Here is a 15,714-nt window from a genome sequence, read left to right on the forward strand (position 1 = left end):
GACCCCAGAACGACTACCAGCCCATATTGGATACGCAGAACATGATTGATGTGACAATGATGGTGCCTGACTGGATGACGGGTTTGATGCAGGGAGGTGATGGCGGGTTGGCGGATGTGACGACGATGCCACAGCAGACCTATCCATTTTCGCAGATGCACACTACTCCTCCTCAATCTACATGCTTGCCACGCCACATGGATGATCAATCTAGTGGGTCATTGTCCACTGCAGATTATGCGACGCTAAAGGACCAGATGAGCACTCCAGTTCCTGGTCCGGATCCTCCGCTCGGTCGAGGTCTGTGCGATGTCAGACCACCTGCGTGTGGCACAGGTAAGTGTCTCGATCCGAGACCTCATGGATGACATGCTGGCCCACGTGGTGGTAGGCGAGGTCGGGGCTAGTAGGTTATGTGTCTTTATGATTATTGTATGCTTTCGTAATGTATGAAAAGTAAGTTTCTTGTAAAAAATTATATACAGCTAGTAAATGATGACGGTATTTGACTTTTATAATATTTAATATCATTGTGTTAACTTTCAAATTCAAACAAGTCTGTCGTAAACAACTTTTCTAACAAAATATAATACTTTAAAGAAAGATTACAATCATATATTTAGACGAAAACAACACCTATAACTAACGTCGACTAGACGATGCCCCTCCACCGTCAAGAGCGGTACATGTCCTCCGCGTGTGACCGCTTTGGCAGCACAATACGCACCACTTCTCCCCGTTATACTCAATGTCATCCATGTTGTTACGAATCCTGGAGCTGACGGGGCGACCTCTCTTCACTCTCATTATCCTAGGGTTGGGCTAAATACGGGGCCCGTCATACGATGACCAATCATCCTCATACCCTATCGATCGAAACTCTGATCTATAAATGTTGAAGACCGACTCCATGCGGTACACAGGATGTACAAATCGCCTCCAATCATGTCTTGCATGAGAGCAAGCTGTAAGGACGTGACGACAAGTCTTGCGTTGTCGTCTTGAGCTATGACCATCAACAAGGTCCACCGTATTTACCATATAAGTGGGTGCCATCAATGAAAATAAGTGGCTTGCTGTGCTTGAAAGCCTCAACACACGGTGGAAACGTCCAAAAAATCCGATAAAACATGACTGTGTCGACAGAACCAGGCCAAGGCTGTGTCACTAGTTGCACCCAAGTACCTAAAGACACATTTTCAGTTAGCTTATTGTACATGGCTGAATTGTTTAATAGCGAATAACCATAATGAAATGAATCTTACCAGGCAAGTACATCTGCATAGTGAATAACCAACGAGGAAGCTCGTTGTATGGCTCCTCCCAATTGCCATATATTCTAGCAATGACTCTCTGTTTTGCAAGCTTTTTTGTAGGATGCCTTGTAACCAAAGTGGATTCTCCACACTTCCTTGCAGAACCCTAATGCTGATTGTTGGATTGGCTTTGACCATCGTGAAAATGTGTTGAGCAATCACCTTCGAATCCAACCTACGATGGTTTTGCCCCATCGATGTTTGCACGCAAGTATGAGGACCAGTGTATCTTCTAACCTCCCACTTCTCTTGCTTTCGGAAATATGATATGAGTATGCTCCAATTACAACTGGGCCCGAACTGGATACATTGTGCATTATACCTCAACTGGTCACTCTCTACTATTTTATAATCCGCAACCCTCTTGATGCTGTACTGCTTATCTACCAACATGACTTTTTCCTTGTTCTTAAATTGTTGTCCAACCTCAAACTCGTTGCTTGGATCTTCTTCAGGGCCTCCTTGGGTAAACGACCAATTGGAAGTCATTGCATCGAGATTCAACCTCGTGAAATGATTCCGCCAGTCATATGGTCGAGAAATGACAGGCTGTGTCAGAGCGATTTGTGTGTCACCATAGTAGTTCATCTCTTCTTCCTCGTCACTATCATCAGGAATTTCGGGTGGTTCTTCATCAGCATCGTTTCCGTCATCAGGGTTAACTTCATACTAATGAATCATCGGATCCCTGATAGCAGAACCCTCATGACTTTCAACACCGTCATCCATTAAGTCAACATTATGAATTTCAATATTGGACCTTTCTTGACTACCTTCAGGTGGCATATTTAAATCCACCATCGTCCTTCTGATAGTTTGTCTAACAGCTCCACACAATGGACTATCATTGACAGTATCTGCAGATGATCCTCGGCCACCCAACTCAACGAGAAACACGAATAATTCCAACAGATAAACATTTATCCATTGGTTGTGCCACGACCTTATAAGCCATATGTCCTCGTCGTCACGTAAATGACACCTAATTCAAAACAATAGAAATATTTCTCACAACCGTGGTCTAATAAATATACTAGCAACATAGACACGACAGCTATAATATACCTTTTATAAAACAAACTAGCATCTACTTCGGTCGAATATCTATAGTAAATTTTCTTCACCCTTTTTGCCTCTTGTTGTCCGACGGAATGTAATATCAGATTCTTCAACGCTGTTAGACTGCTGACTTCCGGTGTCATATAGGTAATTATCGGTTGTTCCGATCTAAAAATGATAAAACCTTCTTCATCATACACTATTTCACCATCGTAATGAATGTATAACAATGGATTCCTTGACATTGTAGAGAAAAAATATCAACAATGAGAACGAAAGTGGACAATAAAATTGTAGTTCTCTGATCCGCTCTCTAAGGCAGCGTTTGTTTTTGGAGGCAGGACACAGAGACATGGACACTGAACACATTGTCTCCGAGACAGTTTTTTATACTTTTGTGTCCACTCTTTTACGAAGGACAATGATGAACACGAAATTTGGAAGAGTGGACACGGACTTTTTTTATAAATTTTGTTTTCCTTTTTGTCCATAGATTTTTTTTATTATTCTACTATTACCTCTTCTTATTTTTCCTATTACGTTGTTCTCAGAGAGGTACTTTCTTCTTCCTGCTCTTTCTCCATCTCTTTCTTTTTCAGCCACTCTTTCCTTTTTGTAGAACTTTTTATTGGGGTGGATAATTCTTTTCTTTTTATCGTTTTTACTTCAATACCATTTTAACCTTATATTATATTATTTGATTTGTAATAAAAATAATAATAAAAATAGTTAGTCTTGAAACTTTTGAAAGATAAATATTATTAAAAGTAAAATTGATCTTTTAAAATAATAAAAATAATTTATAAGTTGTAGTTGATTTTATATAATCTAAAGAAAAATCAGTTTTTTGAAAAGAAAAATCAGTTTTTAGATAAAAAAAAAATTAATTTTCTAAATAAAAATAGATTTTTATGTGCAAAAATTATTTTTTTTAATGTAAATAAGGATTCTTTTTTAAAATTAATTTTTTATTTAAAATTAATTTGACTTATTAACGGCGAAAGCTAGTGCACTCCAAATAAAGTAGAGAGTACAGCACTCTTTAAAAGTTAACCTACTATCAAAAGTTATCAGGTAAATTAAATTTATTTATTATTGTTATTATTTTTTTCTTTTTTTTTCATGGGCTGAATAAACAAATTGACACTAAAAAAACTAATTCACTCTTTTAACACAGGACGACCATTACACCACAAAAGTACCTAGAAAAACTTGATTGAATTCTTCCGTTACTCTGTTATTGTCTATGCGATGTCTTCAAGCATCTTCACTGTTTTGTTTGCTGGCGATGCTTCCACTATTGTTCTGGATAGCCACAGATTTTGACGCTCTTGAACCCACTCCCTTCCACTTCTGCTACGAATAACCTTCAAAACCCAAAAAATCGCTGCCATAGAAGAGGAAGAAGCTGTCTGTCGCCGCTGCTAGTTGGCTAACTCCAAACACAAATTCGATTCTGTAGAAGAACCCGGTCTCCATGAAGGCACCATAATTCTCAACAAGTCCATTATCTTTTATTTCAAATTATCCTCAATGTGTACGTAATAGAATGGAAAATTAAAATACAATTATATTTAAACAATTATTTGTATTACTTTTTTATTAATTTATTCAAAAAATAATTAAACTTTAAACTAATTGGTATAAAATATTACAGATATAAAACTAAGAGAAATTTTTATTTGTATAAGAATGAGCTTAATAAATAATTATTCTATTTAATATATAATTAAGAGTATTTCTTTCTTTGCCAACGAGCTATAATTCAAATGGCATACTCTTTTCATACTCACTTAAAAGATCGTGGATTTAAGTCTTCCTATTTTTGGCAAAAAAATGAATACTTCTTTCTTTTATTAACTTATATAATATTTTTATTGAATAGTCGCGTAAAATTTTTTTGTCATAATATTTGAACAAAAAAAGGAAAATATTATTTTAAGAAAAACTAATAATATATTTTTAATAATATTTTTAATAATAAATAATAAATTTTAAATATTCTTTTAAATATAGTAAAGTAACATATTTCAATAAAAAAAATTGTTAATAAAAAATTATATAAATATTTTTTATATAAATTTTTGTTTCGCATAAAATAAAATTATTATATGTTTGTTTGCTTCTTACGTTGTATATATGTTTTTTAAATTAAATTTATATAATACAAAATCTTTTATCATTTACTTTATATTTAATGTTATAATTTTGTTTCACACAAAATAAAATTGTATATATATATATGTATTAATTAAATTTATATAACACAAAATTTTTTATTATTGTATTTATATTTAATATTATAATTTTATTTTACACAAAATAAAATTTATTTAAATTTTAATATTATATACATAATATATATTTAATATTATTTTTTTAAGATTCTAATATATCTTTTTTTCTAAATTTAGTACATGGATTTTCAACTTATTTTTTTTATGTATTATTTATTTTAATTCTAAAACCCAGTACTTTTTTTATTGTACAGATATGTTGCTTTTAATATTTATATACTATTTTTTTTTGTTTTGGACTTCAGCCCAATATCTGAAACTTATAAAAAATCTAAAATTTATAAAAAAAATAGTTAACCTGATTAACAAGTTACCTTTTTAAATCTAGACTATTCAAATAAAATATAATAAATAAAGAATTCAGATTTAACGAATTAACAAAGTGTGCAGCACTCCATACTTAACAAGGATAAAGGTTGCGAGAACCAGACCGATCAATAAACCGATAGAGTGACTGGTTCACTGGTTCAAAAATTCGATCATGGTTCAACTGGTTTAATTAAATATTAAATAAAATTATTAAAAATAAAACATACAATGAAACATGTAGCATGACCTTTTTTGTTACGATAACAATATCTGGTAAGTAAACTAAAATCTGATCTCTTCTTATTCTTTTCAAAATTAAAATAAGAAAAATCTAAACCAACCTTTAATTTCCTAAATTTTGGGTAAAAGGAGAAATTAATTAAAGAAAGAAATTATTGTAGAATTAACAATGCTGAAATGGAAGGAAATAAAGATGAGGGCATGAAGGTGAAGATTTTATTCTGTTTCTGGACATGTCTTTTGTAACCTTTCTGCTGGATCTAACAAATTTGTATAAAGAAGCTGTAACACATGTATGTCCTCATATGCAGATCATATGCAGATCAATGTAAAACACCATGACAAAATTAATCATACCACCACCAACTCTAATTCAGAAGTCAGAACTCAGAACTCAGAACACAACAAACAGAAAAAAAATATCAACTCACCCCAATTCAGATTCAGAACACAACAAACAGAAAAAGAAACAGCAACTCAAGAATCAGATATCAGATTTCAGTAACTCAGTAAAATTAACAAAATACACGACCATAAATTGAAGCAAACAGAGTTGAATCTTTAAAAAATAGAACCTCAAAATCATAGAAATTAACAAAAGGAAAAAACTAAAGCAGAGCTATCGACGACAGAGGAACCAAACTGACGTGACGGAGGAACGAAACAGGCGGCAAGACTACCGGCAAGGGAGGAACGGCGAGACAGATGGGATCGAGTAAACTCACCAACAATGGAGGAATCTAGCCAACCGCGCTTCGATCTGCAAGTCCACATGACGAAGATGAAAACGATGTAGAGAAGACGAGGATGGACGGCCAAGAGCTCGAAGCACCCTCTATCTGTCACTGCCAGCGGCGAGGCACCCTCTGGCTGACGAGAAGAGTTCGGCGACGGCGGAGGCGGTGACTACTGTTGGCTGAGAGAGAGAGAGAGAGAGAGAGGGAAGTAGCGCTGTAGTGGGTTAGGGATTTTGTGCCATTTTGGTGAGTGAGACTGATGAGAGTGAGCTAGAAGGGAGAAGGGATTTGGGCAGAGAAGAGAACAGAGATGAGTTGTTGTTGCTGTTGACTGCTGAGTACGATGGATGATTTAGGGATTAAGGTTAAGCTTAGTTCATTTAGCCTTTTTCTTTCTTTTTTTTATAGGGACAAAACGACGCCGTCCAGTTTTTTTTCAAACCAAAAATCCGCTAAAAAACCGAACGATTTTGTCGGTTCACCGGTTAACTGTCGGTTCGACCGATTTTTTCACCATTTTTTTGTCAGGCGGTTTCTGAACTTATCCGGACCGACTAGGTGATCGATTTTCGGTTAATCCGATTGATCCGACTGGTCCGGTTCGGTTTTCAGAACCATGGCAAAGAGCGTTTAAGGATGAGCCTTATTAACCTAAACAAAATTTTTTATTAATCAAACTTAGATTTATTTTTTTGTTAATCTTAACCATATGTATTCCTACATATTAATAATAAATTTAAAAATAAAATAGTTATATTTATAAATTTTATTTTAATATAAATACTACTATATATTTTTTTATTAAAATTTTTGGCCTCTTCAAACATTTTTTAAAGTTCCGTATGTACTTTCATTCTCTATTAAATTAGTTTATACTTGATGTAGAAAATTTGAAATCACATTGCTATTTTAGTCATTTCATATAATATTTTAGTCTTGTCCATGTGTATCCAAACATAATACTGGACATTACATTAATGTCTTATACATCGTATTCAAATACAATACACAAAGAATAATTTTTAGTGTCTTCGTCCTATTGTCTCGGCTGTCCTGTCTCTAAAAACAAACGCATCCTAATAAACATGCTCTTATTTTGAAAACGTAACATAGAGTTCGCTGAAGGTGCGACAAACTTCATAATTTATATAGTGTTGCGACAAACTTGTCCTAATTACCAAAAAAATAAAATTGTATTCATAATTTATATAATGTGCCACAAACTTGTCCTAATTATCAAAAAAATAATTTTTTTTTTTTCAGAAAATAAAGTTCAAAAATCTTGTTTCAAAAATTATAATTTTTTTTATTTTATATTTAAAAAAAATCGCCGAAGTAAAAGCTTTAAAAACACCAATCTATTTGTATAATTTGGTCATACATTACATACATACCACACAAAATGAGGGAGGGGGGTGTTCCGAGAATCGAACTCGGGACCTCTCGCACCCGAAGCGAGAATCGTACCACTAGACCAAACACCCTCAACTGCCGAAACGAACATGAATTCTCTTCATCTTCGCAAGCTCCAAATGCCAACATCCTCTGCATTCTCAACTGATAGCACTATCAACATCCCTTAATGAAGCTTATTGAAGAAGACTAGCGAGTGCAGAAACCATAGCAAACCTAGTTTATAGGAGTAACCGTCAAGAGTAAACACTTTATGCAAGATGAGCAGGGGATACATTGAAATAGAGCGCAAAATCCTGCGTCTCCTGCACGGCCACACCACGCGCACCCACCTCACCGAAATCCACGCGCAATTCCTCCGCCACAACCTCCACCATTCCAACCAGATCCTCTCCCACTTCGTCCTCGTCTGCGCCTCCCTCAACAACATGCCCTACGCGCAGCGCGTCTTCATCCAGGCGCGTTGCCCCAGCATTCTCCTCTTCAATGCCATGATAAAGGGGTATTCCCTACGCGCACCGTTTCAACACTCGTTCCACCTCTTCTCCCTCATGAGGTCACGCGCCATGGTCCCCGACGAGTACACTTACGCGCCGCTCCTCAAGGCCGCATCCAACCTCCGTGACTATTTCCTCGGTCGGTGCATTCATGCGCAGGTCTTTAAACAAATTGCTAATAATAAGAAATTGACGTAGTAAAGCACATGGCTTAAAATGTTGCAATTAATTTGATCAATTACTCTAACTAACTAAACTCACGTGTTTTCATGCTGTTATAGGTTGAGGCGCTTGGGTTTGCACGTCATGGATCTGTTCGTGTTGGGATGGTAGAACTGTATGCGAATTGTCGTAAAATGGAGGACACTGAGAAGTTGTTCGACGAAATGCGCCACAGGGATGTTGTCGTTTGGAACCTGATGGTTCGCGGGTTCTGCGAGGCTGGTGACTTGGATAAGGGGTTGAAGCTTTTTTGGCAGATGAAGGAACGCAGCATTGTTTCGTGGAACCTCATGATCGCTTCGATGGCACAGGGGAAGAAAGATGAGGAAGCTCTTGAGCTATTTCGGAAGATGTTGGACGAGGGACTTGAGCCGGATGATGCTACATTGGTGGCTGTGCTGCCGGTTAGTGCTCGAATGGGAGCAATGGATGTTGGGGAATGGATACATTCTTATGCAAATGACAAGGGATTCCTTAAAAATGTGGTTGCTGTGGGAAATTCGCTTGCGGATTTTTATTGCAAGTGTGGTAATCTATGTGCTGCGTGGAGCATTTTCAATGGGATGACTAAGAAGAACGTAGTTTCTTGGAACGTTATGATATCCGGTTTGGCTTATAATGGAGAGGGTGAAGCAGGGGTTGGCCTGTTTGATGAAATGGGAGGAGAAGGAGTGGCCCCTACAGATTCCACTTTTGTTGGGGTGTTAGCTTGTTGTGCTCATTCTGGTTTGGTCGATAGAGGACGCGAGCTGTTTGCTTCTATGAGCCAAAAGTTTCAGCTTTCACCAAAGCCAGAGCATTATGGTTGTGTTATTGATCTTCTTGGACGTTGTGGGAATGTGAGGGAAGCTCATGAGTTGATTAGCAGCATGCCAATGAAACCAAGTGCTGCTTTATGGGGCGCTTTGCTCAGTGCCTGCCGCACTCATGGTGATAGGGAAGTTGCCGAAATTGCGGCAAAAGAGCTCGTTAGGCTTGAACCATGGAACTCTGGGAATTATGTGTTGTTGTCCAATATTTATGCAGAGGAAGGGAGGTGGGATGAGGTTGAGAAAGTGAGAATGTTGATGAGGGGTGGTGGTGTCAAGAAAGTTCTGGGGCAGAGTGCAACCGGGTAGTTTGCATTGCAGGAATCCGGGTTTTGTTGAGAAATGACTTTGCCACTGAGTTGCCACCTACAGAAGGAATATGGTGCACTATGTTTACTGAAACAAGTAATGCATGGGCATTAAAGGATGGCACAAATCTTGTTTGAGTATTCTAAAAGAACAATTAGAGTGCTATCCTGTTACAGGAGTGATTCCTGATCAAATATCCAATCTGTTTTGTTTGAGTTGATTGTAGGAGGTCTGACAAAATAGAAAGTCATTCCTTCAAACATTGCCCTCTTGACTGAGCTGGATACTGACTAGGTGTGTTTGGCTACTTAGATCAATCGACACCAAGTATTCTCAATTTGCACCAGAGAATATGCCAAAATTGCAATTAAGTTCAATTGAGACAACCCCATCAAATGATTGCCAACAATAAGAGAGGCACCGGTGGTCTGAACATCGCCACCACAAAAGACGGAATAGCTGAAGAGTTGTTTGTTCATGTTCAAGACTAGAGCGCACACGATTTGATATCATATCATGCAATTTGATCCACAATCAGTTCTTTTTCAGTAGAAGGATGCCCTTGTAGTTTCAAGAGAATCTGAAGGCCTGAATATTTGTGTGAGAAGAAAGGAGCACAACATATGAAACGTGTTTACCTTTTAATTTTTTGACTATTTGTTTTCTTCCATTATGTTCATATATAATATGTTTATGTATTCATGCCATTTAGAAATTAATGTGCTAAAACTAAATACTTTATCTTAGAGGTACACCATTATTTATGGCAAAGCCATGCATATTACAAGAAACCTATCACTATTTGGTTGTAAATTATAAAGTCCAAAGTGCACCTATATATTTCCGACTCTGTTATGAGCACACCAAAATCAGCCACCAGTATAAAATACATACTGGAATACAAATACATATTGAAATAAATTAAACTACACATGTATTTTTATACAAATAGCATTTATTTTGATATATTTCTGGATGCTAGTGCAACATCTCACATAACATGAACCACTACTGGCCACAGGATGAAGAGATAGAATCTGATCAATGTTGGAAACTTGCAAGCATTATTTGTCTCTTGCCTAATGTAGTCTCCCAAATTGAAGTTCCCTACACATACATATACTACATTTTATTGAAGCAGAAATAATGAGATAAAATGATGAAAAAAAGAAGAAAATAAGTTCAAGCTGCTGAAAATAACTAGTGTTGACCTCTTTCTCTAGAAAAGCTGCAGCCAGCATCCAGGGCATTTCTCATCTGTTTTGCGGTGGCTTTGTTGTAGAATACAAAATTAGATAGCATGTCATTGATGCAATTAAGTACTAACCGTGTTTCGGAAAGGCATGGTCCACTGCAGAAAGAATCAGTGGCCTGCAGTGGTATGTTAATATTCCCAGATGGGTTTAATCTATATGCTTCATTACACTGAGAATAAATCTGTGAAAATTTCAAATCAATGATCAAAAGAAACGGAAAAGGAACATTTTAGAAAGGAAGAGAGACTGCTGATTAATAAAATGACCAAACGTATAGTGTTTTTGTTTTATTCATACTTTAATCTATATAAACACTACTATATATTTTAACTACCATCCATTGTTATGAATATTTAACTATAAATGTGATTTGATGATAATTAAATAAGTGTTTTACTAATTACCAGAATTACCCATAATGTTCCTATGCTTACTGTCCACCTAATGTTATAATGCAACGTTTGATGCCACCTTGAAAAATTATTATAAATACCTTAAGAATAGTATGAATTACACCCGTAAAAAAAAGTTTACTATTTGACAGGTGATATCAAATATGAATTAGCTTAGAAAGTATTTTAGATAGATTTTCCCTTAAGATTTTTTTTCCCGATAGTTGGAGAAGGGAGATTAGGTATAAGACTAAGATTTTCTTTTTAAGATTACAAGATACCTATGGCTATCATAAAGTACATAATTATATATTTTCCTATCAATTTGAAAGCCAATTAATAAACCAGGGAGGTTTCCAATTTTCCATCGAAGAAGAAAGTAGCATAACAATCTTAACATTTAGCACCCACATGCTTCTTTCCAAGAAATGCAATACAATAAAACATTTGTTACTTACACGGTTATTTTCGAAGCACGACAAGACCTTTGCTATGCTTTGCTCCTGCAGCTCCCCATCTGAGTAGCAGCAAAACATTGCAATGAAAAGCAAAGCAACAAAAATGAACACATTATTTACCTTCAACATCAGTGCTAATGCCATGACAACAATAATCGTGCAGCAACAGATTCTGGTGCATGAAGGGCTTGAACTAATTAATATGAATATGATGACGTTGGTGTTTGATTACTCTTTTGCTTGACTTGTATGATCAAGACAGAGTGAAGAAAATTTTATGTACATAGTTCGGTCACCATACACGAAAGTTTAATTAATAATGTAAAGGGGAAGAACACGAAAGAGGTTGGTTAACAAATAGCAGCAGTTTGTATCTGTAACAGATGAAAGGAAAATTTCACTGATAGAGAAAGCGCAAAACGAAACTACGTAATTTTCACCAAAACTCCATCTAACAGAGCTTTGATGCGTGTCCTACATAATTTATCAAGTTTGACTATTATAAAAATTCAACAGGAGATCTCTTAATTAAAAATGTAAAGAACATCTTATTTATTTAGTATTTTTAGTATTTATGAATTTTTTATTATTTTCACATTAGTTTGGAAATAGCATACTCCAACATCTATTTTTTTTTAAAAATATAAATAGCATATATATTAGATTAATAAGACCATCAAAATCATTTTTCTTTTAAAATAATTATTTACTTATATATTTTTTTAATTTAACAAAACCACTAAAAAAAATTGTTAAAGATAGTAGGCAGCGATAATAAAATATCCTAGACCTATAACTCAAATATGAAAGAATTGACAATTTTTGCCACTATTGTGGACGTGTCGGTTATGAAATCAGATCTTGTAATAGCTATTTAAAAGACACAGCGGAATGTGTAACGACCCAATTTTCAATATGTCTAGATCATACCGGAAACTGAGCGCTACCAATTTGTCTTTCTAATTATTATCTATTATTTATCATGTGAGCCTGATTCGTTGTTAAACGCATAGTTAATTTGCGTGGTGTATTTTTTTTTGAAAACGTTTGGATTAATAGACAGAATCATTTATAATCAATTCACAAGTAATAACAGATAAGACAATTATAAACAACCACACAAAAATACATCACAAGTAGTTGACAACATTCGGTGATTCAGCCTTTTTTAGCATATAGACTGTTAGTTAGAACACCCCTAGATATAGCTAAATAATATCTATATACATATATATACATACAACATCCCAGGTCCTGACCTGTTCAAGAGGTCCCTAAGCTGGCACCTAGGCTAGCCTAGACTCTATACTCACCTAGTCCCTCTAAACTACTAAAGCGAGGGAAAGTACGTTCTACGTCTTCAAAACTCAAGTTAAGTGGAACGTCATCAAAAGATAGAACATCATCTGCTACTCCTCTGCACGATCAGACTTTTCCACAGGACGTCTCTCTGGTACCTCATGAAGTAGCCACACAATAGGAATCTCGTACACCGGATTTAGGTTAAAGTGCGCATACGAACGGGGTGCAGACGTTGGCTGGTCTCACAGTATATACATATAATCAGAGAATGATATTCACCCTAGACTCAGAAGACTGCCTAGAGTGGAATCCCTTTTTGCGTACAATCGTCAGCGAACTACGGAAAGGAACTCTTACTTCCATCTGAAGGGGAAAGGGAGAGAGAAGGGGTAAGAACTGGGGAGTTCTTAGTAGGGTCGGGGTTATTAGTTACGTTCATTTATTTGGGGTCGATTAGTAGACGAATAACATAATATAGCGAAGCAGTAAACAGAAGATAAAGATAGAAAGAGAAAGTAGAGAGAACAGAAAGCAGAACACAAACAAAAGAATACAAGAAAATAAAGCACAGAAATAGCATACGAGCAGACAAACATAAAGAAGTAGATCACACACAGAAAGGAATGCAACAGAGAATGATGCGCAGACAAGAATGATGCATGTCTAGCCCTAGCGCAGGCCATGAGCTCATGTGTTGGTTGGCTGCCCGCAATCCCGACATTTATCCGGTCACGAGTAATCCCGATTTCCCAGATACGATTTTCCGTTCCTAAATAAATGCGCATATAATAATAGCCGCTCATTTGAGACAGCCTCTGCTTACTGCAGGAAAATATATATATACTCTGCTCTGCTCTAGGGAAGCGAAAAATGGCTGTAGGTAACTTAGTTTCCCTACAGAAGCTCTGGGTTGCATTAAGCAACTAATATATATTGAATATAGCTCTGGATTGCATCAAGCAACATATATATATATATATATATATAGCTCTGGGTTGCATCAAGCAACTAATATATATATAAATATCTCTTTATTATATTACTCTTCTCTTTATATCTCTTTACTCTGTTCTGGTTTCTCTTTTCTCTGTATCTCTTTACTCTGTTTTAATCACTCTGTTCTCTGTATCTCTTTTCTCTTCTCTATTACTCTTTCCATCTGTGTCTATATTACTCTTTTTCTTTTTATCTCTTTACTTTACTCTGGTTACTCTATTCTCTGTAACTCTTTACTTTTCTCTAATTACTCTTTCTTCTGTATCCATAGTACTCCTTTTCTCTTTATCTCTTGAATTTACTCTGTTCTCTGTGTTTCTTTATTCTGTTATGATTTTTCTGCTTAACGTATGTATGTAAAGCTTATGTAAATTTCGGTATGAATAGTTAGCCTGTCCCAAGTATAGGTTCATTAAGTCTATACTGAAACAGTTTAACTTTTCATATAATACCTAACCCTAGTCGAGACTTAAGTACTAACTAAGTTGCCCTAGTTCGTTCACTAGTCTCTGTCTATTTTTCTGTCATTAAAACTTTACAGACTTTTTCTTTAATTTTTATCTTTTCTTTATCTTTTTATCTTTCTTTTATCTTTGCCTCACTAATATGTTCTTACCACTCCCTAAGTGTTTTATGAAGGTAATTATGAAATTCTACACTTAAAGTTGTCTTTCTAAAGCTTTTACAGAAAACTGTCTTTTTCGCATTATTTTATTATTTTTATTAAAATATTATTTTTAATTAAATATTATTATTTAATATTTTATTATTATTTAATATTTTATTATTAAATTTTCGAAAATTACCTTGCCTTTACCTTTTAACCTTTAAAATTAACTTTTTACCCCGGTAACTTTTAATAATTCTACTTTAACCACCCTAACTTTCAGAAATTACAAAATAATCCCTCAAACACCAAAATATTTACTTCCTTGCCCTTTCTAAGATCTAAAAGGTGTTCTTCATTGTTCTTCACCACACTCAAAGTGTTCTTCGTAAATTCTTCAGATTCTTTCTTTGTTTTTACCCGTTTTTCAGTCTTTTCAGCAACCGATTTTTACCATAATTCAAAATAAATTTCCAGCCACTAAAACCCCATCTTTTCTACATGATTTTAACACAAATTGAACCTCAATTTAAGCTCTAGGGTTTCGTTTTCCAGCAGCCACAAGAACACACATTCATAGCTTGAATTTCATCAAATTTCATCAAATTTTCACCAAAATTTCAACAAGAATTACTCATACAAACAATCAATTTCAAGCACATCCAAACCATATCATAATCACACAAATCAAACACAATCAATCAAGATTAAATTCATCAATCCCTACCTGGTTTTGTTGCTCCTAATTTGGTTAAACTTTTAGGTGGTCCTTAAGCACTTTTTCCTCCTAAATCACATCAAGAACAACTTTAAATCCAAAAACTCTCAACTGACCAAATCTCACTCAGTATGTTAGTAAGAGATATCTCACCTTAGACTTGCTGGAAATTCATGTTTCTTGTCCCTCAAGTCAAGTTAAGCATGATTCCTAAGGAAGAACATCAAGAAAACACATGTTTTGCATGGTTTTCCTTGAAAACCAAATTGAAATGGGAGGGAGACAACCATCTCACCTTATTTCCATCCTTGAAAAGTTACATGGTTATGTATAGGAATAAGAGAGGATCATTTTGGTGAAATCGGAGTTTTGATTTGAGTTTTAGTTCAGAAGAAATCAAGCTTTAAAGATTAAGTGTTCATAAAAGTTTCTCTCTTTTCTCTCTTGTTATTTTCGGCCAAAATGATGAAATGAGACAGCCTTGGAGGTCTTGGGGGTGTAAGGTGAGTTGTGATTGGTTGGCTTGGAGGTGGATTAAAATAATATTAAAATATCTCTGGTGTACAACTACTAAAACTAGGTGTATCAGAACACTCGTAAAAACATCTCTAAAAATTATTTTCTGAGCTACTAGCATAAATGACACTAGTAAAATATTTATTATGAGAATAGAACATGTATAATGAGGCCTTAGCATTGCTAAATTCATCAGAGAGTGCTGGTGCTAAGCTGCACCAGTAAACCGTAAACCCGGTTACACCGATTTTCTGTTTTTAA

General features: G+C 35.3%; 2 protein-coding genes, 1 long non-coding RNA gene and 1 other non-coding gene across 4 annotated transcripts; 1 reads left to right on the top strand and 3 right to left on the bottom strand.

The window, feature by feature from the left end:
• Positions 1-3,442: 3,442 nt before the first annotated feature.
• Positions 3,443-6,442, bottom strand: LOC140182031 (uncharacterized). Its single transcript, XR_011877841.1, has 2 exons — positions 5,947-6,442; positions 3,443-3,831 (listed from the first exon to the last, which is right to left on the bottom strand). It is a non-coding gene; the product is annotated as an uncharacterized lncRNA (long non-coding RNA).
• An 893-nt stretch (positions 6,443-7,335) lies between these two features.
• LOC112779276 (pentatricopeptide repeat-containing protein At1g09190) lies at positions 7,336-10,046 on the top strand. Its single transcript, XM_025823526.3, has 2 exons — positions 7,336-8,027; positions 8,150-10,046. Exons 1-2 carry the CDS (start codon positions 7,632-7,634, stop codon positions 9,206-9,208), a joined length of 1,455 nt encoding a protein of 484 aa, XP_025679311.1. The 5' UTR covers positions 7,336-7,631; the 3' UTR covers positions 9,209-10,046.
• Positions 7,371-7,442, bottom strand: TRNAP-CGG (transfer RNA proline (anticodon CGG)). Its single transcript has one exon. It is a non-coding gene; the product is annotated as a tRNA-Pro (tRNA).
• Positions 10,047-10,111: 65 nt separating the features above from the next.
• Positions 10,112-11,728, bottom strand: LOC112779277 (uncharacterized). Its single transcript, XM_025823527.3, has 3 exons — positions 11,315-11,728; positions 10,420-10,645; positions 10,112-10,315 (listed from the first exon to the last, which is right to left on the bottom strand). Exons 1-3 carry the CDS (start codon positions 11,456-11,458, stop codon positions 10,200-10,202), a joined length of 486 nt encoding a protein of 161 aa, XP_025679312.1. The 5' UTR covers positions 11,459-11,728; the 3' UTR covers positions 10,112-10,199.
• Between the last annotated feature and the right edge of the window lie 3,986 nt (positions 11,729-15,714).

This window comes from Arachis hypogaea, chromosome 19 (assembly GCF_003086295.3).
Source record: "Arachis hypogaea cultivar Tifrunner chromosome 19, arahy.Tifrunner.gnm2.J5K5, whole genome shotgun sequence".
NCBI classification, from domain to species: Eukaryota; Viridiplantae; Streptophyta; class Magnoliopsida; order Fabales; family Fabaceae; genus Arachis; species Arachis hypogaea.